Below are 24,066 nucleotides of genomic sequence, written 5' to 3' on the forward strand. Positions count from 1 at the left end.
AATCGGGGCTGTAACGCCGAGAAAATCGGCAGGAAAAACTTATCGCCCCGCTCCGGCTGATGCCACCTTCAAAGACCAGGAGTGCCCGCCTGGTTCAGGCACTAGGCCCTTTTAATACACAGGACCCAGATCGCCATTCTGGGAGACAACTGGATCGAGGGTTCACCAAAAATTTGAGTTTTAAATTATTTTTGGTGTGGAGACAGGAGGAGGGGGGGGGGGGCGGAGTTCCTTAATCAGAGACGGCCAATTACTTTTCTATTAAAACACTGTGGCCTGGAAATTAGTCTCGGGCGGTAGCGCTATGCAGGCGGTATCGGATCGACTGCCCGTAATATTCAGTTCCGCTGCGTATAACGGGCGGCTGATCCGATACCGCCCGAGACGAATTTCTCGGCCTGTGAGCTAGTGTTAAACCCATTTCACAAACACCAACACACGGCAGGAGGGGGGGATTGATGCATTAGCGGCTCGAAAAGGTAGGAAAGGAGTAAAAAAAACAGATCTTGCACTGACACAGCCCCAGAGGGCCCCCCTCCGCAGCCAAAGCAAACTGGCCTGCCCCTTATATAACTTGAAAAGCCCACCATCATTTCGCACAAGCGGATTCCTCAACACAGCTTGAATCCCTGCTGGGGAAGTTAAAAAGGGTTAAGACACTTTTTTTGGAAAGAAGCACAAAAGCCAGAGTGGGTCTGACTGGAGAGTTGGGGGGGGGGGGGGCAAACCTGGCTTTGGACTGCAGGCTTTCCACTACAGCTTCTGGTTAAAATTATCAGCTGGATAATTCTTTTTAACACATCATAGGGGAGCGGTGCAGGAACCAACAAGCCTCTGCCCGCCTTTTCCCGTTGTGTTGTCCATCACTGACAGGCTGAACCTTTCCAGCCCGGCCTTTGACGCTCGCTCGCTCATTCACCTTCTCGCTTCCTGCCAGGCAAAGCAAAGCCAAGCCTCCGTCCTCCTGCCCCGCCACCGTGTCCCTTATTTAAAAAGATAAATATACAAATCAACCAACAAAAATTTTAAAAAAGCAGCAGAGAAACGTTGACAACAGCGAGCCACAGTGCGGCGGGCCCGGCCTCTCTCTCTCTCTCTCTCTCCTCACACAGCCGCGCCATCTCCTCAACCTCGGGCCTCCCTCCAGCCTGGGGCCTGGGGCCTCCCTCACTCGCTCTTCAGGTGTCTCAGCGGCACCAAGTTAAAAGCAAATAAAAAGTGTCCAGAATGTGAGGAGCAATCACACACACACAGAGAGAGACAGAGACACAGCAACAACAAGAAACTGTAAAAAGGAAGCTTTCTTTTTACCTTGGCAGAAGCTGGTCCAGGGGGGCACCCAAGGCAGACTGGAACCGAGAACCCCCCCCCCCAACCCCACACCCAGCACACAACACCCCAAAACAAAAAAAACACTTCAGCACTATAACCTGAAATGTATTTATTATTCTCCTGCCGGGAGGTGGAATGCCTGCCTGTGCTTCTCTCTCTCTCGAGTCTGCCCAAGGAGCTAAGCCTTTTGTTCTGCGGAGGGGGGGGGGAAGGCAGCTGTCAGCAAACAAACAATAGCCGTGCGGAAAGGCCCACTTTGTGTGTTGGTGTTGTGTGTGGCTTGCCCCCCGCTTTCAACACTGAATCACAGAGGCTTGTGGCAGACAGCTGGCCATTCTCAACACCTCCCTCTGCTCCCAGGCTAGACAATAGGGTAATGCCAGGGCCCTGGCTGCTTCCCCACCCCACCCCTCCACAAAGGACAGAAGCTGCTTCCCTGTCACACTCCAAACAAAGAAAGACAGGCAAAATTTTATTATATATATAAGCCAGTGCCAAAACTGCTCTTTCAGGACACCCCCTCACACAACCTTTTCAGCGATGAAGGTTATGCATGTTCCTTTTGTTGGACAGACTGAATTCTATAAAATTGTATTTCCGCCGCCGAGCAAAAAAATAATCAGTCAGGGAGAGACACGGTCGAGGATGACTGCGCTTTTCGTGCCAAACTTTATTTTCGTTTCTGCCGCTCTGTGGCACTACAAAAAAAATTGAAAGCGTCCTGAATGTTTCTGTCACGTGAGGAAATGGGTCAGGCATGAAATGAAAACTGAACCACTGTCTCTAAACAGGTTCTTGCAAAAATGACTGAAGTTAAATATTTATCGAGGAATGAAAGTATAATTAAAATGGCAGTCGCCCGTTATTCATCTGTTTTAGAGATCAGAAATTGTTCTCTGTTTTCCTCCCCCTCACGACCTTGCCCTGAACAAGAAGTCTGCTGAGCAATCTTACTTTCTAAATTTAATTTGGTAATTTTTCTTTCTTATCCAAGTGACACTGTCATTGTGCGGCCTGGGCCCATAGAAACAGTGACGGTTACAGAACATATTTTAATTGTAATTCATTTATCCACCATCCCCACCCCCCGATCAATATCCACCAACCACCCAGTCAATATCCACCCCGATAAATATCTACCCCCTCCAATCAATATCCACCGTCCATCCGATCAATATCCACCGACCCCCCATCAATATCCATCGACCCCCCATCAATATCCACCGACCCCCCCATCAATATCCATCGACCCCCGCATCAATATCCACCGACCCTCGCATCAATATCCACCGACCCCCGCATCAATATCCACCGACCCCCGCATCAATATCCACTGACCCCCCCATCAATATCCACCGACCCCCACATCAATATCCACCGACCCCCCCATCAATATCCACCGTCCATCCGATCAATATCCACCGACCCCCGCATCAATATCCACCGACCCTCGCATCAATATCCACCGACCCCCGCATCAATATCCACCGACCCCCGCATCAATATCCACCGACCCCCGCATCAATATCCACTGACCCCCCATCAATATCCACCAACCCCCACATCAATATCCACCGACCCCCCCATCAATATCCACCGTCCATCCGATCAATATCCACCGACCCCCGCATCAATATCCACCGACCCCCCCATCAATATCAACCGTCCATCCGATCAATATCCACCGACCCCCCCCCATCAATATCAACCGTCCATCCGATCAATATCCACCGACCCCCCCCATCAATATCCACCGACCCCCCCATCAATATCCACCGACCCCCCCCATCAATATCAACCGTCCATCCGATCAATATCCACCGACCCCCGCATCAATATCACCGACCCCCCCATCAATATCCATCGACCCTCCGATCAATATCCACCGACCCCCCCCATTGGTGCTGGGGCCTCGACTATTTACAATCTACATTAATGACTTGGATGAAGGGACTGAGAGTAATGTAGCCAAATTTGTGGATGATACAAAGATGGATGGGAAAGCAAGTTGTGCAGAGCACTCAAAGTACAGGAACAAGGATGTCTTGCTGCAGTTGTACAGGGCCTTGGTGAGACCGCACCTTGAGTATTGTGTGCAGTTTCGGTCGCCTTATCTGAGGAAGGATGTTCTTGCCATGGAAGGAGTGCAGCGAAGATTCACCAGGCTGATACCTGGGATGGCAGGAATGGCGTATGAGGAGAGATTGTGTCGATTGTGCTTATACTCGCTGGAGTTTAGAAGAATGAGAGGGGATCTCATCGAAACCTATAAAATTCTGTCAGGCCTGGACAGACTAGATGCAGGAAGGATGTTCCCGATGGCTGGGGAGTCCAGAACTAGGGGTCATAGTCTAAGGATAAGGGGTAAGCCATTTAGGACTGAGATGAGGAGGAATTTCTTCACCCAGAGAGTGGTGAACCTGTGGAATTCTCTGCCACAGAGGGCGGTGGAGGCCAGTTCATTAAATATATTCAAGAAGGAGTTGGATATATTTCTTAAGGCTAAAGGGATCAAGGGATATGGGGAGAAGGCAGGGACAGGGTACTGAATTTGGATGATCAGCCATGATCTCATTGAATGGCGGAGCAGGCTCGAGGGGCCGAATGGCCTACTCCTGCTCCTATCTTCTATGTTTCTATGTAAAGAAACTGCAAAGGGATATAGACAGGCTAAGTGAGTGGGCAAACATTTGGCAGATGGAGTATAATGTGGGAAAGTGCGAGGTTATCCACTTTGGCAGGAAAAATAAAAAAGTAAATTATTATTTAAATGGAGAGAGATTACAAAATGCTGCAGTTCAGAGGGACCTGGGGGTCCTTGTGCATGAAACACAAAAAGTTAGCATGCAGATACAGCAAGTAATCAAAAAGGCAAATGAAACGTTGGCCTTTATTTCAAAGGGGTTGGAGTATAAAAGCAAGGAAGTCCTGCTACAACTGTACAGGGTATTGGTGAGACCACACCTTGAGTACTGCGTACAGTTTTGTTCTCCTTATTGAAGGAAGGATATACTTGCATTGGAGGCAGTTCAGAGACGATTCATTAGGTTAATTCCACAGATGAGGGGTTTGACTTATGAGGAAAGGTTGAGCAGGCTGGGCCTATACTCATTGAAATTTAGAAGAATGAGAGGTGATCTTATTGAAACATATAGGATACTGAGGGGGCTCGACAAGGTAGATGCAGAGAGGATGTTTCCTCTCGTGGGGAAATCTAGAACTCGGGGGCACAGTTTTAGAATAAAGGGTCGCCCTCTTAGAACTGAGATGAGGAGGAATTTCTTCTGTCAGAGAGTTGTAAATCTGTGGAATTCTCTGCCCCAGAGAGATGTGGAGGCTGGGTCATTAAATACATTTAAGGTGGAGATAGACAGATTTTTGCAAGATAAGGGAGTGAAGGGTTATGGGGAGCGGGCGGGGAAGTGGCTTTGAGACCAAAATCAGCCATGATCTTTTTGAATGGCGGAGCAGGCTCGAGGGGTCGAGTGGCCTATTCCTGCTCCTATTTCTCATGTTCTTATATCCCCCGACCCCCCTCGATCAATATCCACCGACCCCTTGCCCCGATCAATATCCACCAACCACCCTGATCAATATCCACCCCCTCCTGATCAATATCCACCGACCCCTCGATCAATATCCACCCCCTCCTGCGATCAATATCCACCGACCCCCCGATCAATGTCCACCCCTTCTGTGATCAATATCCACCGACCCCCCGATCAATATCCACTGACCCCTCGCCCCGATCAATATCCACCGACCACCCCGATCAATATTCACCCCCTCCTGATCAATATCCACCGACCCCCCGATCAATATCCACTGACCCCTCGCCCCGATCAATATCCACCAACCACCCCGATCAATATCCACCCCCTCCATCAATATCCCCCGACCCCCCCATCAATATCCACTGACCCCTCGCCCCATCAATATCCACCAACCACCCCGATCAATATCCACCCCTCCGATCAATATCCACCGACCCCCGATCAATATGCAGCCATTGTCTGATTTTAACCACTGCCTGCTCACTCCAGCCTTTATCCAGCAATTTCCACTCTCTCGTCAGTGATCCACCGACCTGCTTAAGCTGGACACGTGGACCTTGCGCGGGGGAAAGACCAGGCACTGCTGTGATGCTTCCTATGGTTGACTTGCCCTTTGACACTCATTGTTGGTGGGAGCTGGGCTGAGAACATCAGTTTCAACACAGCTGCAGAGGTGGAACGGGATTAAAAACGGGGCGATGTTCCCGCCCTGCCAGCACACAGCTCACCATAAAACGCTCCGAAGAGAGTCGTAAATTTTAACGTATAACCCACAATCATATCACAACATATTATAATCATAGAAATAGATGTATAATTACAGCCTCCATCACCCCTCAGACACGAAGGATACAAAACAATCTTTAAATGGAGAAAGAAAGCCAGTCATTTCCTGCAACATTTTCTGACCTTGGGATTTAAAAGCCAGTCTATGAAGAAAGAATTATCCTCGAATTAGCTATAGACAGGAACTGGTCCTCAACAACAACAACAACTTGCATTTATATAGCACCTTCAACATGGTAAAACATCACAGGAGTGATATCACAAACCGAGTGACATGAGATATTAGGACAGATGACCAAAAACTTGGTCAAAGAGGTAGGTTTTAAGGAGTGTGTTGAAGGAGGAGAGAGAGGTAGAGAGGCGAAGAGGTTTAGGGAGGGAATTCCAGAGCTTAGGGCCCAGGCAGCTGGCCGCCAATGGTGGAGCGATAAAAAACGGAGATGCATAAGAGGCCAGAATTGGAGCAACGCAGAGATCTCGGGGGGGGTGGGGGGGGTGGTGGTTGTGGGGCTGGAGGGGGTTACAGAGATGGGGAGGGAAGCGAGGCCACGGAGGGATTTGAAAATAAAATTGAGGCTTTGCCAGACCAGGAGCCAATGTAGATCAGCGAGCACAGAGGTGATGGGTGAACGGGGCTTTGTGCGAGTTAGGACGCAGGCAGCAGAGTTTTGGATGAAGTTTATGTAGGGTGGAATGTGGGAGGCCGGCCAGGATTGCGTTGGAATAGTCAAGTCCAGAGGTAACAAAGGCATGGATGTAGGTTTCAGCATCCGATGAGCTGAGGCAGGGGCGGAGACGGGCAACATTACGAAGATGTCAAGGGATAAAGCTGCTCCTTAGCAGTAGAATACTACACCGCATGATACACGCTATAAAGCCGCTGGTCTCATACATCAGATACATCAGCACATTCTCTAACAATATGAGCAGTGTCACAGGAAGATCTTCTAAACAGGGAGGCCTACTTACTTAGTGAGTATGGTATGGGATACTGAGCCACACAGACCAGCAAGCTCCCAGGGTCCATGCCGGATTGTAGTGAGTCAGCTGATCATCATCTGAGTGGGTGGCAGGAGATGCCACTGGTCTCAGTACCTCCTGCGCTGGTGAGGGATGGTTGAGGGAGAACCCACCAAGGCTGCTGCTCCTGGTCTTGGCACCCAACGAGCCCCAACAGAAAGTGCGTGCGCGTGTGGACGACAGGCGGGGACAGGATCCGATCCGGCTGTGAGGCCCCCAGCAGTCGAATAGCCCATTGGCACTCGGCACCTGGGCTCATGGGTGGACACTTGGGACGAAACTGTCCTCAGGGAGGGTTCAACCCCATCAGCAGAGGGAGGGAAGAGAACTGGTGGGCAAAGTTGGAAAGGTTCCAGGTTACATACCTCCAGCCTCGTACTCCTCCTCCATCATTCTACAACGGTTCCTTCAAAGGTATTCTTGTTAACATATATTACATATATTTTTTAAATTAGACTCATTCTTGGCGTAGTCCTGTCCCGGATTGAACTCTGCGCTCGGGACGAATGACTGCAAATTGCTTTCTCTCCGTTTCGACTGTTGAGTGTTACAGGCTGCGGTTGGTGTGATGATGGGGTGGAACTGGGGGAGGGGATGGAGTGTCGCTGTGCGTATTGGACTGACCGCCCAGGGAGGGGCTGATATCAGATGAGTATGTGCACCATCAGAGGTAGGGTGAGTAAGCAAGACCACACCAGGGGGGCCTCCAGGCTCCCCCTCCTCCCAGGCACTGAACAGGAAAACCGCAGGCAAAAGCCTGGCACAGTGCTGATAACAGCTCAATCAGATTGCTGTGTTGCGCGAGCATGTAAGGTCAACCCAAAAAAATAGATAAATAGATAAAGCGTTTGACATTTTTTAGTGTTTGCAGACTGCATGCAAGAGGAACCGTTTTCAATTTAGTTTCAGAGCAAACATCTAGGCCGTCCTTACCCGGTCTGGGCCTATACATGACTCCAGTCCCGCACCAATGTGGTTGACTCTTAACTGCCCTCTGAAGAGGGCTCACCACCAACTTCTCAGGGCAACAAAGGATGGGCAATAAATGCCAGCCTTGCCAGCACTGTCCACATCCCAAGAATGAATTATAAAAATACTGAATCTGTGATCTTGCAATGTTGTTTTCCCCCACCCCTCAGTACATTCACTCTGAAGAATGCTAAGATAAGGAAAGGTTATTAAGCCCGACATAGGAACAGGAGGTCATTCAGCCCCTCGCGCCTGTTCTACCGTTCAATCAGATCAGGGCTGATCTGCACCTCAACTCCATTTACCCGCCTTTGCTCCATATCCCTTGATACCCTTATCCAACAAAAATCGATTGAACAAGCCCCCAAGCTTAGTGTCCACCTTCTCCCGATATCCCTCAACCCCATCTAACTACCTTCTCCACATATCCCTCAACCTCACCTGCCCACCTTCTCCCCATATCCTTCAACCTCACCTACCTACCTACCTTCTCCCCACATCCCTCAACCCCACCTACCTACCTTCTCCCCACATCCCTCAACCCCACCTACCTACCTTCTCCCCACATCCCTCAACCCCACCTACCTACCTTCTCCCCACATCCCTCAACCCCACCTACCTTCTCCCCACATCCCTCAACCCCACCTACCCACCTTCTCCCCACATCCCTCAACCCCACCTACCTACCTTCTCCCCACATCCCTCAACCCCACCTACCTACCTTCTCCCCACATCCCTCAACCCCACCTACCTACCTTCTCCCCACATCCCTCAACCCCACCTACCCACCTTCTCCCCACATCCCTCAACCCCACCTACCTACCTTCTCCCCACATCCCTCAACCCCACCTACCCACCTTCTCCCCACATCCCTCAACCCCACCTACCTACCTTCTCCCCACATCCCTCAACCCCACCTACCTACCTTCTCCCCACATCCCTCAACCCCACCTACCTACCTTCTCCTCACATCCCTCAACCCCACCTACCCACCTTCTCCCCACATCCCTCAACCCCACCTACCTACCTTCTCCCCACATCCCTCAACCCCACCTACCCACCTTCTCTCCACATCCCTCAACCCCACCAACCCACCTTCTCCCTACCCACAGTAAATGTGGGTCCCTTACAGGCTGAGACAGGAGAAATTATAATGGGGAATAAGAAACTGGCAGAGAAATTAAACAAATACTTTGGGCAGGATTTTTATTGGGTTGTGGAGGCGGGATTGGAGGCGTGTGGGGGGTTAAAATCGCGAAATCGGGGGGCAAGAACCCATCCCGCCTCCATGCCAGTTTCCCAGGAGGCAGGTACCCGACCTGTGCAGGGAGCCGCCTCCCCGAAGCGGGAAGGGGATTAGTGCCAATTAACTGCCTGTTAACTGGTAGTTAACAGGCAGTTTTTAGCCTAATCCCTATTTTTATTCCTGAAGTGTGGGATTCCCGACGGCTCCAAACCACGCCAAGTTAGCGAGGCGGACCGTCGGGCTGAAGGGCTTGGAGGGTTCAAGATGTCCGGTGTTCAGGTGAGTGATGGGTGCATGAGTGCAGAGGTAAGTGTGTTTGGTGTGTGTAAAGTGTTTAAAGAAGTTTAATTACCTTTACTTACCTTTACAGCCTTCCTTCCTTCAGGTCTCGGGAGTCCCTCATCTCACCGGCACAGAAAGCAGAATGGCCGCGATCTGTCAAAAATTGCAGCATTCAGCTTTCTGTTCCGGGGAGATCTCTAAATCATCCTGAGAGGAAGGAATTAACTTGGAGTACAGATTGTCAGTGTTTGACAGCTTCACAGAGCTGTCAAACGCTGATATTTCATCTGTCAAAAGCTCTTACATAGAAACATAGAAGATAGGAGCAGGAGTAGGCCATTCGGCCCTTCGAGCCTGCTCCGCCATTCAATGTGATCATGGCTGATCATCCAAATTCAGTACCCTGTCCCTGCCTTCTCCCCATATCCCTTGATCCCTTTAGCCTCAAGAAATATATCCAACTCTTTCTTGAATATATTTAATGAACTAGCCTCCACCACCCTCTGTGGCAGAGAATTCCACAGGTTCACCACTCTCTGGGTGAAGAAATTCCTCCTCATTTCAGTCCGAAATGGCTTACCCCTTATCCTTAGACTATGACCCCTGGTTCTGGACTCCCCGGCCATCAGAAACATCCTTCCTGCATCTAGTCTGTCCAGACCTGACAGAATTTTATAGGTTTCAATGAGATCCCCTCTCAATCTTCTAAACTCCAGTGAGTATAAGCCCAATCGACACAATCTCTCCTCATACGTCATTCCTGCCATCCTAGGTATCAGCCTGGTGAATCTTCGCTGCACTCCCTCCATGGCAAGAACGTCCTTCCTCAGGTAAGGTGACCAAAACTGCACACAATACTCAAGGTGTGGTCTCACCAAGGCCCTGTACAACTGTAACAAGACATCTTTGTTCCTGTACTCGAACCCTCTTGCTACAAAGGCCAACATACCATTTGCCTTCTTAACCGCCTGCTGCACCTGCATGCTTACCTTCAGCGACTGGTGCACAAGGACACCCAGGTCTCTTTGCACTTCCCCTTCTCCCAATCTATTGCCATTCAAATAATAATCTGCCTTCCTGTTTTTGCCACCAAAGTGGATAACCTCACATTTATCCACATTATAGTGCATTTGCCATGTTTCTGCCCAATCACCCAACCTGTCCAAATCGTACTGGAGTTTCCCGACATCCTCCTCGCAGCTTACCCTCCCGCCCAGCTTTGTGTCGTCTGCAAATTTGGAGATATTACATCCAATTCCCTTGTCCAGATCATTAATATATATTGTGAACAGCTGGGGTCCTAGGACTGATCCTTGCGGTACCCCACTAGTCACTGCCTGCCACTCGGAAAACGACCCGTTTATTCCAACTCTTTGCTTTCTGTCCGCCAACCAGTTCTCTATCCAAGTCAATACCTTGCCCCCAATCCCATGTGCCTTAATTTTGCACGCTAATCTCTTATGTGGGACCTTATCGAAAGCCTCTGAAAGTCCAAATACACCACATCCACTGGTTCTCCCTTATCTATTTTACCAGTTACATCCTCAAAAAATTCCAGTAGATTAGTCAAGCATGATTTACCTTTTGTAAATCCATGTTGACTTTGTCCGATCCTGTCACTGCTTTCCAAGTGCTCTGCTATTACATTTTTTATAATAGACTCTAGCATTTTCCCCACTACCGATGTCAAGCTTACCGGTCTATAATTCCCCGCTTTTTCTCTACCACCTTTTTTGAATAGTGGGGTAACATTAGCTACCCTCCAATCCATGGGTACCATTCCAGAGTCTATCGAGTTCTGGAAGATGACCAGTAATGCATCTACTATGAAATGAAACAGATGAAATGTCAATCTGTGACGTCACCTGTTGCCGGGTGGCCCTTAATTGGCCTGCTGAGCCCGCTGGGCGGGCTCAACAAGGTCAATCAAGTGAAAATCACGTGGGTTGGCCACAACTCGATGGAGGCGGGACTACAACCCCAAAAGTTGTAGTCCTGCGTCCTACACGACTCCAGTATCAAAATCCACCCCTTTGTGTCTGTCTTCACGGAAGAAGACGCAAAAAACTTCCCGGAAATAGTGAAGTTCCAAGGGTCTAGCGAGAATGAGGAACTGAAAGAAATTAGTATTTGTAAAAAAGTAGTACTGGAGAAATTAATGGGACTGAAAGTCGATAAATCCCCTGGGCCTGATGGCCTACATCCTAGGGTTTTGAAAGAGTTGGCTATAGAGATAATGGATGCATTGGTTGTCATGTTCCAAAATTCCATAGATTCTAGAATGGTTCCCACAGATTGGAAGGTGGCAAATGTAACCCCACTATTTAAGAAAGGAGGGAGAGAGAAAACGGGGAACTACAGCCCAGTTAGCCTGACATCAGTAGTAGGGAAAATGCTAGAATCTATTATTAAGGACGTGATAACAGGGCACTTAGAAAATAATAATAGGATTGGGCAGAGTCAACATGGATTTATGAAAGGGAAATCGTGTTTGACAAATCTGTTAGAATTTTTTGAGGTTGTAACTAGCAGAATAGATAAGGGGGAACCAGTGGATGTTGTGTATTTGGATTTTCAGAAGGCATTCGATAAGGTGCCACACAAGAGGTTATTAAACAAAATTAGGGTTCATGGGGTTGGCGGTAATATACTAGCATGGATTGAGGATTGGTTAAAGGACAGAAAACAGAGAGTAGGAATAAATGGGTCATTTTCGGGTTGGCAGGCTGTAACTAGTGGGGTACCGCAAGGATCAGTGCTTGGGCCTCAGCTATTCACAATCTACCGCAATGATTTGGATGAGGGGACCAAATATAATATATCCAAGTTTGCTGATGATACAAAGCTGGGTGGGAATGTAAGTTGTAAGGAGGATGCAAGGCGGCTTCAGGGGGATATAGACAGGCTAAGTGAGTGGGCAAGAACATGGCAAATAGAATATAATGTGGAGAAATGTGAAGTTATCCACTTTGGTAGGAAAAATAGAAAAGCAGAGTATTTTTTAAATGGTGAGAGATTGGGAAATGTTGGTGTTCAGATGGACCTGGGTGTCCTTGTACACGAATCACTGAAAGTTAACATGCAGGTACAGCAAGCAATTAGGAAAGCAAATGGTATGTTGGCCTTTATTACAAGAGGATTTGAATATAAGAGTAAAGACGTCTTACTGCAGTTGTACAGGGCCCTGGTGAGACCACACCTGGAGTATTGTGTACAGTTTTGGTCACCTTATCTGAGGAAGGATGTTCTTGCCATGGAGGGAGTGCAGCGAAGATTCACCAGACTGATACCTGGGATGGCAGGAATGACGTATGAGGAGAGATTGGGCTGATTGGGCTTATACTCACTGGAGTTTAGAAGAATGAGAGGAGATCTCATTGAAACTTATAACATTCTAACAGGACTAGACATACTAGATGCAGAAAGGATGTTCCCGATGGCGGGGGAGTCCAGAACCAGGGGTCACAGATCAGGGGTCACAGTCTAAGGATAAGGGGTAAGCCATTTAGGACAGAGATGAGGAGGAATTTCTTCACCCAGAGAGTGGTGAACCTGTGGAATTCTCTACCACAGAAGGCAGTTGAGGCCAATTCATTAAATATATTCAAGAAGGAGTTAGATATATTTCTTAAGGCTAAAGGGATCAAGGGATATGGGGCGAAAGCAGGGACAGGGTACTGAATTTGGATGATCAGCCATGATCTCATTAAATGGCGGAACAGGCTCGAGGGGCCGAATGGCCTACTCCTGCTCCTATCTTCTATGTTTCTGTGTTTAGGACTGAGATGAGGAGAAATTTCTTCACTCAGAGGGTGGTGAATGTTTGGAATTCTCTGCCCCAGAGGGCTGTGGAGGCTCAGTCGTTGAGTATATTCAAGGTTGAGATCGATAGATTTTTGGATATTAAGGGAATCAAGGAATATGGGGATAGTGTAGGAAAGTGGAGATGAGGTAGAAGATCAGCCCTGATCTTATTGAATGGCAGAGCAGGCTCGAAGGGCCAAATGGCCAACTCCTTCTCCTATTTCTTATGTTCTATGTTCCCCATATCCCTCAACCCCACCTACCCCCTGTCTCACCATATCCCTCAACCCCACCGAGCCACCCTATCCCCCAATCCATTCTCTCTCCAGAAACACATCTAGTTGTCTCCTGACCCCCATCTACACTGCCCACTTCAGTGTCCTTCCCTAGTAACAGATTCCACAACAACAACCACTTGCATTTATATAGCACCTGTAATGTTAGGCACCAAGGCCGGTGGCGTGGGCCTGAAAGGTTAAATTGAAAAGTGGCCATCTCTGTCATTCTCAGAACGAAACCATGTACTCGCCCCAGGAGCAATGTTCCTTCTTATTTTTTTTTTTGGGTGCGCGGACCCGTTAACGGGCTCGCTGCCCGTTTACAGTTTCGCGCATGCGTGGAACTTACCATTGAAAATGTCGGTCCCGCGCAGCCTGGGACCGGCAGAGAGCCGCGCGGCCGCACACCTTATAGGAAACATTGCCCAGGTTACCTGCAAAAAGGTTCGCCTAAAAAACTTTTTTTTTTTTGACCCAGCTTAGAAGTTCTGCCCTGCCGGACATGCCCCCCAATCAGAAGGCCTGGGCTAATGTGTAACTGTGCTGCTAAACCCCCTTTCAGGTTACAAAGTATAACTGATAGGAGAGCACTGGGTGAGTTCATACATGCGTCAATTAAGAGGCTGTAGAAATCACAACAGAAAATGCTGGAAAAACTCAGCAGGCCAGGCAACATCCGTGGAGAGAGAAACAGGGGTCAATTTTCTGGCTGCCGTCGGGCGGCTTTTCATGCGGCTAGGGGCTGAAAATCAGCGAAAAAGCGGGTCGGGACCCCCCCCGCCTGATTCCCCGCCCCATCCGACTTTCGGACCGCCGTTTCCCTGCGACCCGCTTCAGTCCCGGCCGCCGCTGGCGGGACTGGTCATCGGAGCACTAATAAGCAATTATCAGCTTGTTGAGGTAGTTTCTCCGGGGCCGTTGCAACTTTGGGGCTTTCCCCACATCAAACCCGCCTGCGGGGAACCCTGCTGCTGAGACCTGGCGTGAAGCTTGCCGGCTTGCTTGCTGTCAGCTGCAGGTCAGGGAAAGCTGCGATTTAAAGGGACAGCACTTGTATGTTGAAGGACCTTGTTGTTGCAGGTTTGGGGCTACTTCTTCAAGGCTTAGGCACAGCTGTGGAAGGTTGGAGCCTCACACACTTCTCCAATGCGATCTCCTGGGAAGCCCCTCTTGCCACCCTCACTCAGCGCTTCCTCAGCGGAGGCATCTACGAGAAGCATGGGACGCTTTTTTTCCTTCCCTTCTTGCCATTAGAGGATCTCCAGCAGCAGAGGCGGCAGCAGCAGAACCAGGAACAGCAGGATGAGCACCAGGAGCACCAGGCTGCTGCTCACTCACCTGAAGCTGCACAGGCCAGAAGGGGCCAGCACTTGGAAGTGGCTTGAGAGCACCTTGCTGCGCTTTAGGGGGCCATGGGGGCCCATTTCTGCACTGGCAGTCCTACTCAGAAGGACTTCCATGAAGGTCTGGTTTCTCTGTTCAATAGATGGCCAGCGCTCCTCAAGAGATGTCATTCTCTTATGAGCACTCACCATGTTTTCCGTACCCTGGCGAGTTATCTCCTCCATGGAGGTTGCCAACCTTTCCATGGTGATGCAATCATGCGCCAATGACTCCACAAAGGCTCTGCTCATGGTCGCTATGGATTCCTCCATTCGCTCCACACTCGCAGCGACCCTGGAGACAAAACCTGCCAGAGACTCCTGCATCTGTGCATGGAGATCCATCACCTCTTCTCTTGCGGATGGACCCAAAGGCAGAGGGTCGACATGCAGCGCAGCTGAGCTGAGCTGGCAGAGTCCTGCGCCCTCCGACGAGGACTCTCCACTGCTGTCCCTGTCTCCAGAATCTGCTGAGGCTCACTTGTGAGCTGTGAAACACCAGGTGACAACACTACTCTATGTCCCGAAGGTCCCCCCGAGGTGTGAGTGTCTGTGCTGGTGCTGGGTGCGCTTACTTCTGCTGACGCTGCGCCCTCAGAGGTTGGAGCTTCCTCTGAGGAGTCTGGCTGCACAGCCTCTTCCTCCTCCACAGTGAGGACGGGGGCTCTGGATGGTACTGTGGGGGAGTTAAGGAAGGAGTTAGAGATGTAATGCCAAGGTTCTTCTGGTGACTCCCAGAGAGTTGGCATCTGCTGACACCTGCATCCATGCAGCATTGGTCTCAGTGGGAGGCCTCTTCCTCCCTGACCTAGGGAAGAGGACCTCCCTGTGGGCCCTAACCCCATCCAATAATGCCTGCAGTGAAGCCTCGTCGAATTTGAAGGCAGCTCGGCCTCTGCCGCTGGCAGCAGCTGGTGCAGGCTCCTCTGCCATTGTGCAAGAGTGGTTGAGAAGCCTGCAGAGGTGGAGAAGCTTGCTGGGCACTTTGAAAGCACCACGAATGATGACATCATACTGTGGGGATTTCTGACTCGAATTGGACAAGTAGCAAGGCTTCCCACATGCTGGGAATTAATTGGCCACTTGAGGGAAAATTGCGTGGAGCTGGCTGACACTTTTTTATGTGTATCAGAAACCCCACATTCGGGGAAACCCGACCATTTCCCACACAAGCCGAAAATCGGGGCCACAGAGTCAACGTTTCGGGCCGAAACCCTTCTACAGGACTGAGAAAAAAAGGCAGGAAATGAAAAGATTAAAAGGCAGTTTGGGGGCTGGGAAATGGGGGAGGGGATGAAAGAAGAGACATTAAGAGATATTCAAGGTGAGACGAGATGGTAATAGGACCGGTAAAGAAACAAACAATGGCTCTAGATGAAGTGTGAAGTGCGCTGGCAGAGTGAGAGACAGCTGCCGTGTGGGAGAGAGAAAAAGGAAAAGGCACAAACCGAAAGTGTGGATAAAAAATATACAAATATAATCGGGGCCGAGGTTATGATCTGAAATTGTTGAACTCGATATTGAGTCCGGAAGGCTGTAAAATGCCTAATCGGAAGATGAGGTGCTGTTCCTCGAGTTTACGCTGAGCTTCCGTGGAACAATGCAAGAGGCCGCAGACGGTGAGGTCCGAGTGGGAATGGAGCGGTGAATTAAAGTGACAGGCCACCGGAAGCTCGGGGTCCCCCTTACGGACTGAACGGAGGTGTTCCGCAAAGCGGTCGCCCAATCTGAGTTTGGTCTCAAGAGACTGTAGATATTGTGGCTCTGGTATTTTCTGTTCCTGGAGAATTTTTCTGCATATTCTAAATGCTATCTTTGCTGCTTATATTTGTTTTTTTACACAGATGGTGGAGAAATTTGCATTAGAAAGTGTGTGGCGTTTGGTGTGTGACGGGCAGGATGGGTGGCAGACAGGCTTATGTAACATTTTTATAATATTATAGACAGATAGAAAAAAGACTTGCAATTATACAGCGCCTTTCACAACCTCAGGTCGTTCCAAAGTGCTTTACAGCCAATGAAGTATTTTTTGAAGTGTAGTCAATGTTGTAATGTAGGAAACGCAGCAGCCAATCTGCTCACAGCAAGAGCCCACAAACAGCAATGTGATAATGACCAGATAATCTGTTTTAGTGATGTTTATTGAGGGATAAATATTAGCCCCAGGACACAGAGGAGAACTCCCCTGCTCTTCTTCGAAATAGTGGATCTTTTACATCCACCCGAGAGGGCAGACGGGGCCTCGGTTTAACGTCTCATCCGAAAGGCAGCACCTCCGACAGTGCAGCACTCCACTGGGAGTATCAGCCTTGTGCTCCAGTCTCTGGAGTGGGGCTTGAACCCACGACCGTCTGACTCACGACGCGAGTGTGCTACCTACTGAGCCACGGCTGCCACCTGCCACATGGAGCAAAGGACAGGGTAAATTGGAGAGAAAGTCAAGCCACGGGCAGCTCATGTGGAGCCTCCAGAGACCGGCACCTAGATGATCCCCTGTCAGCTGAAGATTCTGAGCGGACCGCGTGGCATGTAAAACGTCCCAAGGCGCTTCACAGGAGCGATTATCAGACAAAATTTGACACTGAGCCACAAAAGAAAATATTAGGACAGGTGAACAAAAGCTTGGTCAAAGAGGTAGGTTTTAAGGAGCGTCTTAAAGGAGGAGAGAGAGGCGGAGAGGTTTAGGGAGGGAATTCCAGAGCTTAGGGCCCAGGCAGCTGAAGGCACGGCCGTCAATGGTGGAGCGATTAAAATCAGGGATGCCAGAAATGGAGAAGCGCAGAGATCAGTGAGAGAGCGGGCAGCCTCCCCTTCCACCGACACTCGCGGTCTGGGCGCACACGGTGAGAACGGTCATGGGAGGCCTGTGAACACGAACCCCAGCAAGGAGAGTGGAGGAGAACAGGGCCTAAATTAAGAAAAGCAAATAAATAAATGAGGGGGAGGGAAGGAGAGTAAATTAAAGCGGAATAGAGAGTTCACCTCAATGAACACCATCTTGTTCATCACCATGGCAACTGGGGCCTAATAATCCAGCTGCAGCTGGTTTGGTAATTAATCTCTGCCCTAAATCTCAGAGTCAAAGATCCTATCTCTGCAAAATAATTTCAGAGCAGAGCTGAGCTTTCTCACGATCCTGCACAACTGGTTCCCAAGAACCTTTTCAAAATTCTCCTGCTCAGAGAATGTTTACAACCAAGAAATGGCCATTAGGCCCAACAATCCTTCATCATAGATTAACACAACCCATCTACTTACCATATCCCTCAACCTCACCTACTCACCATTTCCCTCAATCCCACCTACTTACCATATCCCTCAACCTCACCTACTCACCAGTTCCCTCAATCCCACCTACTCACCATCTCCCTCAATCCCACCTACTCACCATCTCCCTCAATCCCACCTACTCACCATATCCCTCAATTCCTCCTACTCACCATCTCCCTCAATCCTACCTACTCACCATCTCCCTCACCCCCACCTACTCACCATCTCCCTCAACCCCACCTACTCACCGTATCCCTCAACCCCACCTACTCACCATCTCCCTCAATCCTACCTACTCACCATCTCCCTCACCCCCACCTACTCACCATCTCCCTCAACCCCACCTACTCACCGTATCCCTCAACCCCACCTACTCACCGTATCCCTCAACCCCACCTACTCACCGTATCCCTCAATCCCACCTACTCACCATCTCCCTCAAGGAACATCACTAAAAAACAGATTATCTGGTCATTATCACATTGCTGTTTGTGGGAGCTTGCTGTGTGCAAATTGGCTGCTGCGTTTCCAACATTACAACAGTGACTACACTTCAAAAAGTACTTCATTGGCTGTAATGCGCTTTGGGATGTCCGGTGGTTGTGAAAGGCGCTATAGAAATGCAAGACTTTCTTTATTCTGAACCTTCCTGACAATCAGTGCCGCTGGGAAATGGCGGCACAGTTTCTACTGCGGAATGTGCGAGAATCCACTTAAACGTGCTTTACCCCATTCCCAAACTTGCCCCTCACCACACTTGCCCCTTGCCACTGCCTGGGGTGGTGGGGGGGGGGCAAGGGGAAGGGGGTGGATGGAGTGCCCTGGGCTGGAATTCTTTATTTTATTAAAGTTTTTGAGATGTATGGGGCTGGTCTACATAAAAGGTGCAATTAATGGGAAAGAGAATCAGGCATGGTGTAAAATCGGGCTGGTGATTCGCCAAACCAAAAATATAATAAAAGAGAAGTCAGCACAGATTTCAAAAGGGAACCAACCTTATTGAATTCTTTGAAGAAGTAACAGAAAGAGTAGACAAGGTTAATGTAGATGTATATTTGGATTTTCAAAAATCCTTCGATAAGGTACCACATAGTAGACTCATGACTAAGGTCAGAACGTGTGGAGTCGGGGGGCAGGTAGCAGGATGGATAGCAAGCTGGCTACACAACAGGAAACAGAGAGTGGGGGTTTAAGGGCAGCTACTCAGACTGGCAAAAGCTGGAAAGTGATGTTCCCCAGGGATCGGTGCTGGGACCACTGTCGTTCACCATTCACATTAACGATTTGGACTTGGCGATCGGAAGTACAATTTCAAAATTTCGGACGACACCAAATTGGGGGGTGTAGTTAATACAGAGGAGGACAGCGACAAAATACAGGAAGACAGTAATAAACCTGCAGAATGGGTGTGTAATTGGCAAATGAACTTCAAAATAGATCAGTGTGAAGTGGTGCACTTTGGCAGGAAGAGTAAAGAGATGACATATTGCTTGGATAATAAGAGTCTGAATGGGGTAGAGGAGCAAAGGGATCCCAGGGTACAGGTACTCAAATCACTAAAAGTAGTTGACGTAAGAAAACTACTAGGCACTTGGTCAGAGTATTAAACAAAGCTTTAATCAACTGTTTTTCAACATGGAGATCTAGTTGTGTCCTTCACTAGTTCCTGTTAAAGAATGTCCTGAGCAAGCTGGGCCCATGCCCGAGTATTTATACTCTCCCTGGACAGCGCCACCAGCAGGCCGCCCAGTATCATTTCATAAGTCATTTCCACATGGATGACAAGATTCATGTCAGTAGTGACGCAGGTAAATAAGGCTTTAAAAAAAATCAAACCAAGCCCTGGGTTTCATTTCTGGAGGGATAGAATTGAAAAGCAGAGAAGTGATGTTAAACCTGTATCGAACCTTGGTTAAAAATAAAGACTTGCATTTCTACAGCGCCTTTCACGACCACTGGATGTCCCAGAGCGCTTTACAGCCAATGAAGTACTTTTTGAAGTGTAGTCACTGTTGTAATGTAGGAAATGCGGCAGCCAGTTTGCGCACAGCAAGCTCCCACAAACAGCAATGTGATAATGACCAGATAATCTGTTTTGTTACGTTGGTTGAGGGATTAATATTGGCCCCAGGACACAACTCCCCTGCTCTTCTTCGAAATAGAGGCCGTGGGATCTTTTACATCCGCCTGAGAGAGCAGACGGAGCCTCGGTTTAACATCACATCCGAAAGACGGCACCTCTGACAGTGCAGCACTCCCTCAGCACTGCACTGGGAGTGTCAGCCTGGATTCTTGTGCTCAAGTCCCTGGCGTGGGACTCGAACCCACAACCTTCTGACTCACAGGCGAGGGTGCTGCCCACTGAGCCACAGCTGACACTGTGGGCCACGCTTGGAGCACAGATCCGGTCCCCATATTATAAAAAAGATAGAGGCACTGGAGAAAGTGCAAAAAAGATTTACAAGGGTGATACCAGAACTGAGTCAGGAAAAAGTTGAACAGGCCGGGGCTCTTTTCTCTACAAAACAGAAAGGCTGAGGGGTGACCTGATAGAGGCCTTTAAGATAATAAAAGGGTTCGATAGGGTAGACATAGAAAATATGTTTTCACTTGTGGAGGAGACCAGAACTAGGGGCCATAAATATAAGAAATCACTAATAAATCCAGTAGGAAATTCAGGAGAGACATCTTTACCCAGAGAGTGGTGAGAATGTGGAACTCCTACCACAGGGAGTGGTTGAGGCAAATAGCATAGATACATTTAAGGGGCAGCTGGATAAACACATGAGGGAAAAAGGAATAGAAGGATGTGGTAATAGGGTGAGATGAGGTAGGGCGGGAGGAGGCTCGTGTGGAGCAGAAACACCGGCATAGACCAGTTGGGCTGAATGTCCTGTTTCTGTGCTGTACTCGCGATGTAGCGATTGGTCCGTTTCACAGTTCTAGGAGCTGACACCCTCTGTGTGCCATGCAGTTTACTACCTTCAAACATCAGCAGCATCAGGGAGGAGCTGGGAGTGGCGCGAAGGGAAGTCAGAGAAGACTGACTGGGGGTGGGTGCATTAAATACCAGACTGAATGGGGGAGGGGAGAGGGAAGAATGCAGGGTCAAGTGGGGCGAGGGGAGATTGCAGGGTCAAGTGGGGCGAGGGGAGCATGCAGAGTCAAGTGGGGGGGAGAGGGGAATGCAGGGTCAAGTGGGGGAGGGGAGAATGCAGGGTCACTGGGGGCGAGGGGAGAATGCAGGGTCAAGTGGGGCAAGGGAAGAATGCAGGGTCGAGTGGGGGGGAGGGGAGAGAGCAGGGTCAAGTGGGGGAGGGGAGAATGCAGGGTCAAGTGGGGGGAGGGTAGAATGCAGGGTCACGGGGGGCGAGGGGAGAATGCAGAGTCAAGTGGGGCGAGGGGAGAATGCAGGGTCAAGTGGGGGGAGGGGAGAATGCAGGGTCAAGTGGGGGGAGGGGAGAATGCAGGGTCAAGTGGGGGAGGGGAGAATGCAGGGTCACTGGGGGCAAGGGGAGAATGCAGAGTCAAGTGGGGCGAGGGGAGAATGCAGGGTCAAGTGGGGGGGAGGGGAGAGAGCAGCGTCAAGTGGGGGAGGGGAGAATGCAGGGTCAAGTGGGGGGGAGGGGAGAGAGCAGGGTCAAGTGGGGGAGGGGAGAATGCATGGTCAAGTGGGGCGAGGGAAGAATGCAGTGTCGAGTGGGGGAGGGGAGAATGCAGGGTCACTGGGGGCGAGGGGAGAATGCAGAGTCAAGTGGGGGAGGGGAGAATGCAGGGTCAAGTGGGGCGAGGGGAGAATGCAGGGTCAAGTGGGGGAGGGGAGAATGCAGGGTCAAGTGGGGCGAGGGGAGAATGCAGGGTCAAGTGGGGGAGGGGAGAATGCAGTGTCGAGTGGGGGAGGGGAGAATGCAGGGTCACTGGGGGCGAGGGGAGAATGCAGAGTCAAGTGGGGGAGGGGAGAATGCAGTGTCGAGTGGGGGAGGGGAGAATGCAGGGTCACTGGGGGCGAGGGGAGAATGCAGAGTCAAGTGGGGGAGGGGAGAATGCAGGGTCAAGTGGGGCGAGGGGAGAATGCAGAGTCAAGGGGGGAGGGAGGAATGCAGGGTCACTGGGGGCGAGGGGAGAATGCAGAGTCAAGTGGGGGAGGGGAGAATGCAGAGTCAAGGGGGGAGGGGGTAATGCAGGGTCACCGGGGGCGAGGTGAGAATGCAGTGTCGAGTGGGGGAGGGGAGAATGCAGGGTCAAGTGGGGCGAGGGGAGAATGCAGAGTCAAGGGGGGAGGGAGGAATGCAGGGTCAAGTGGGGCGAGGGGAGAATGCAGAGTCAAGGGGGGAGGGAGGAATGCAGGGTCAAGTGGGGCGAGGGGAGAATGCAGAGTCAAGGGGGGAGGGAGGAATGCAGGGTCATGTGGGGGAGGGGAGAATGCAGGGTCAAGTGGGGGGAGGGGAGAATGCAGGGTCATGTGGGGGAGGGGAGAATGCAGGGTTATGTGGGGGGAGGGGAGATTGCAGGGTCACGTGGGGCGAGGTGTACTAATAAACAATTTGAAAAATAACTGAACAATCAGATTTATAAACAGAGATTCCCGAAACATATCAATAGACAGCAATTTCTCCGCAAAAATAAAGGGAAAATCCCTGCAAATCTACCTCAACCTTCCACAATTATCTGATGGCCCTGCTCAGTTGGCTCTCCCCTCCCCCTCTCAAGGACAGTGAGACTCTCCCTATTATTAGGTTCTGAGAACAGCGCTCAGGACAGGGTCTGACACATCAGGGTAGCAATTCCGATTCTCTGCTCGCCAGCCAACAATCTTCTGTCCCTTTTACACCTCAGATTTGAAAATCCTCATCCTTGTGTTCAAATCCCTCCATGGCCTCGCCACCCCCCGCACCCCCCACTATCTCTGTAACCTCCTCCAGCCCTACAAATCTCCGAGATCTCTGCGCTCCTCCAATTCTGGCCTCTTGCCCATCCACCATTTCCTTCACCTCCACACCCCCACCATTGGCGGCCATGCCTTCAGCGGTCTAGGCTCTAAACTCTGGAACTCGCTCCCAAAACCTCTCCGCCTCTCTCCTGCTTTAATACCTCCTTAAAACACAACTCTTTTGGTCAACCCTCCCAGTACCTCCTACCCCAGCCCAGCCAGAGTCAACACCTTCAGGGGAGAAAATTGTGGAGAATAAGCAAGTTTGCAGAGACAGATGCTTTCAGTTAAAAGGGAATTAAAACAGATGAGGACCAGACTTAATTTATTTAAGATTAAACCCAGTACAAGGTGGAGGCCTTCTTCACAAGAAGGTAGACTTTGGTGAGGCTGGTTCTGAGCTCTATGAATCTTTGATAAAGCTGTGTGTGCCTCCTGAAGCGTGTGGTGAAGGGCTGGATCCCTTTTGTTAAATATATAATAGGCAGTGTGAAATTATTGATGTCGGTGTGTTTTCGATGAAGGGGCACTGGAGATAGACGTGTCAAAGGTCGTGATTGGTCAGGACATTCAGCGCCCCAACGCGATGTCGCAATACAAAACCATTTCATCACAAGACAACTGATTGGCTGTTCCCTCCCCGCCCCCACCCCACTCCACCTGGGTTTCTCCTCGACTGTTATTGGGTTTTAGCTTACCCCATGGTGTCAGCCGTGGCTCAGTGGGCAGCACTCTTGCCTCTAAGTCAGAAAGTTGTGGGTTCACGTCTCACTCCACCAACTTGAGCACAAAATCTAGGCTGACACAGTGCTGCACTGTCGGAGGGGCAGTACTGAGGGAGCGCCGCACTATCGGAGGGGCAGTACTGAGGGAGCGCCGCACTGTTGAAGGGGCAGTACTGAGGGAGCGCTGCACTGTCGGAGGGTCAGTACTTAGGGAGCGCTGCACTGTCGGAGGGGCAGTACTGAGGGAGCGCTGCACTGTCGGAGGGGCAGTACTGAGGGAGCGCTGCACTGTCAGAGGGTCAGTACTGAGGGAGCGCCGCACTGTTGGAGGGGCAGTACTGAGGGAGCGCTGCACTGTCGGAGGGTCAGTACTTAGGGAGCGCTGCACTGTCGGAGGGGCAGTACTGAGGGAGCGCTGCACTGTCGGAGGGTCAGTACTTAGGGAGCGCTGCACTGTCGGAGGGGCAGTACTGAGGGAGAGCTGCACT

General features: G+C 50.3%; 1 protein-coding gene across 6 annotated transcripts in view; it reads right to left on the reverse strand.

Moving 5' to 3' along the window:
* LOC147113283 (LIM domain-binding protein 1) overlaps positions 1 to 24,066 on the reverse strand; it is a 105,563-nt gene that overhangs the window by 66,487 nt on the left and 15,010 nt on the right. For 2 of the 6 annotated variants that reach the window (XM_085994175.1, XM_085994173.1), the window contains exon 1: positions 7,058 to 7,225. The exons of 2 other annotated variants lie outside the window; for them this stretch is intronic. In XM_085994175.1, coding sequence (XP_085850301.1) covers positions 7,058 to 7,085 — 28 coding nt within the window. In that variant the 5' untranslated portion in view covers positions 7,086 to 7,225. Of the gene's footprint in view, positions 1 to 1,311; positions 1,410 to 7,057; positions 7,227 to 24,066 lie in introns of those variants that run through there. 2 more of the 6 variants (XM_085994177.1, XM_085994179.1) reach the window with 2 other exon arrangements.

The sequence above is a fragment of the Somniosus microcephalus genome, chromosome 8 (genome assembly GCF_052327205.1).
Source record: "Somniosus microcephalus isolate GS21.2 chromosome 8, FLI_Smic_1.0, whole genome shotgun sequence".
Classification (NCBI taxonomy): domain Eukaryota; kingdom Metazoa; phylum Chordata; class Chondrichthyes; order Squaliformes; family Somniosidae; genus Somniosus; species Somniosus microcephalus.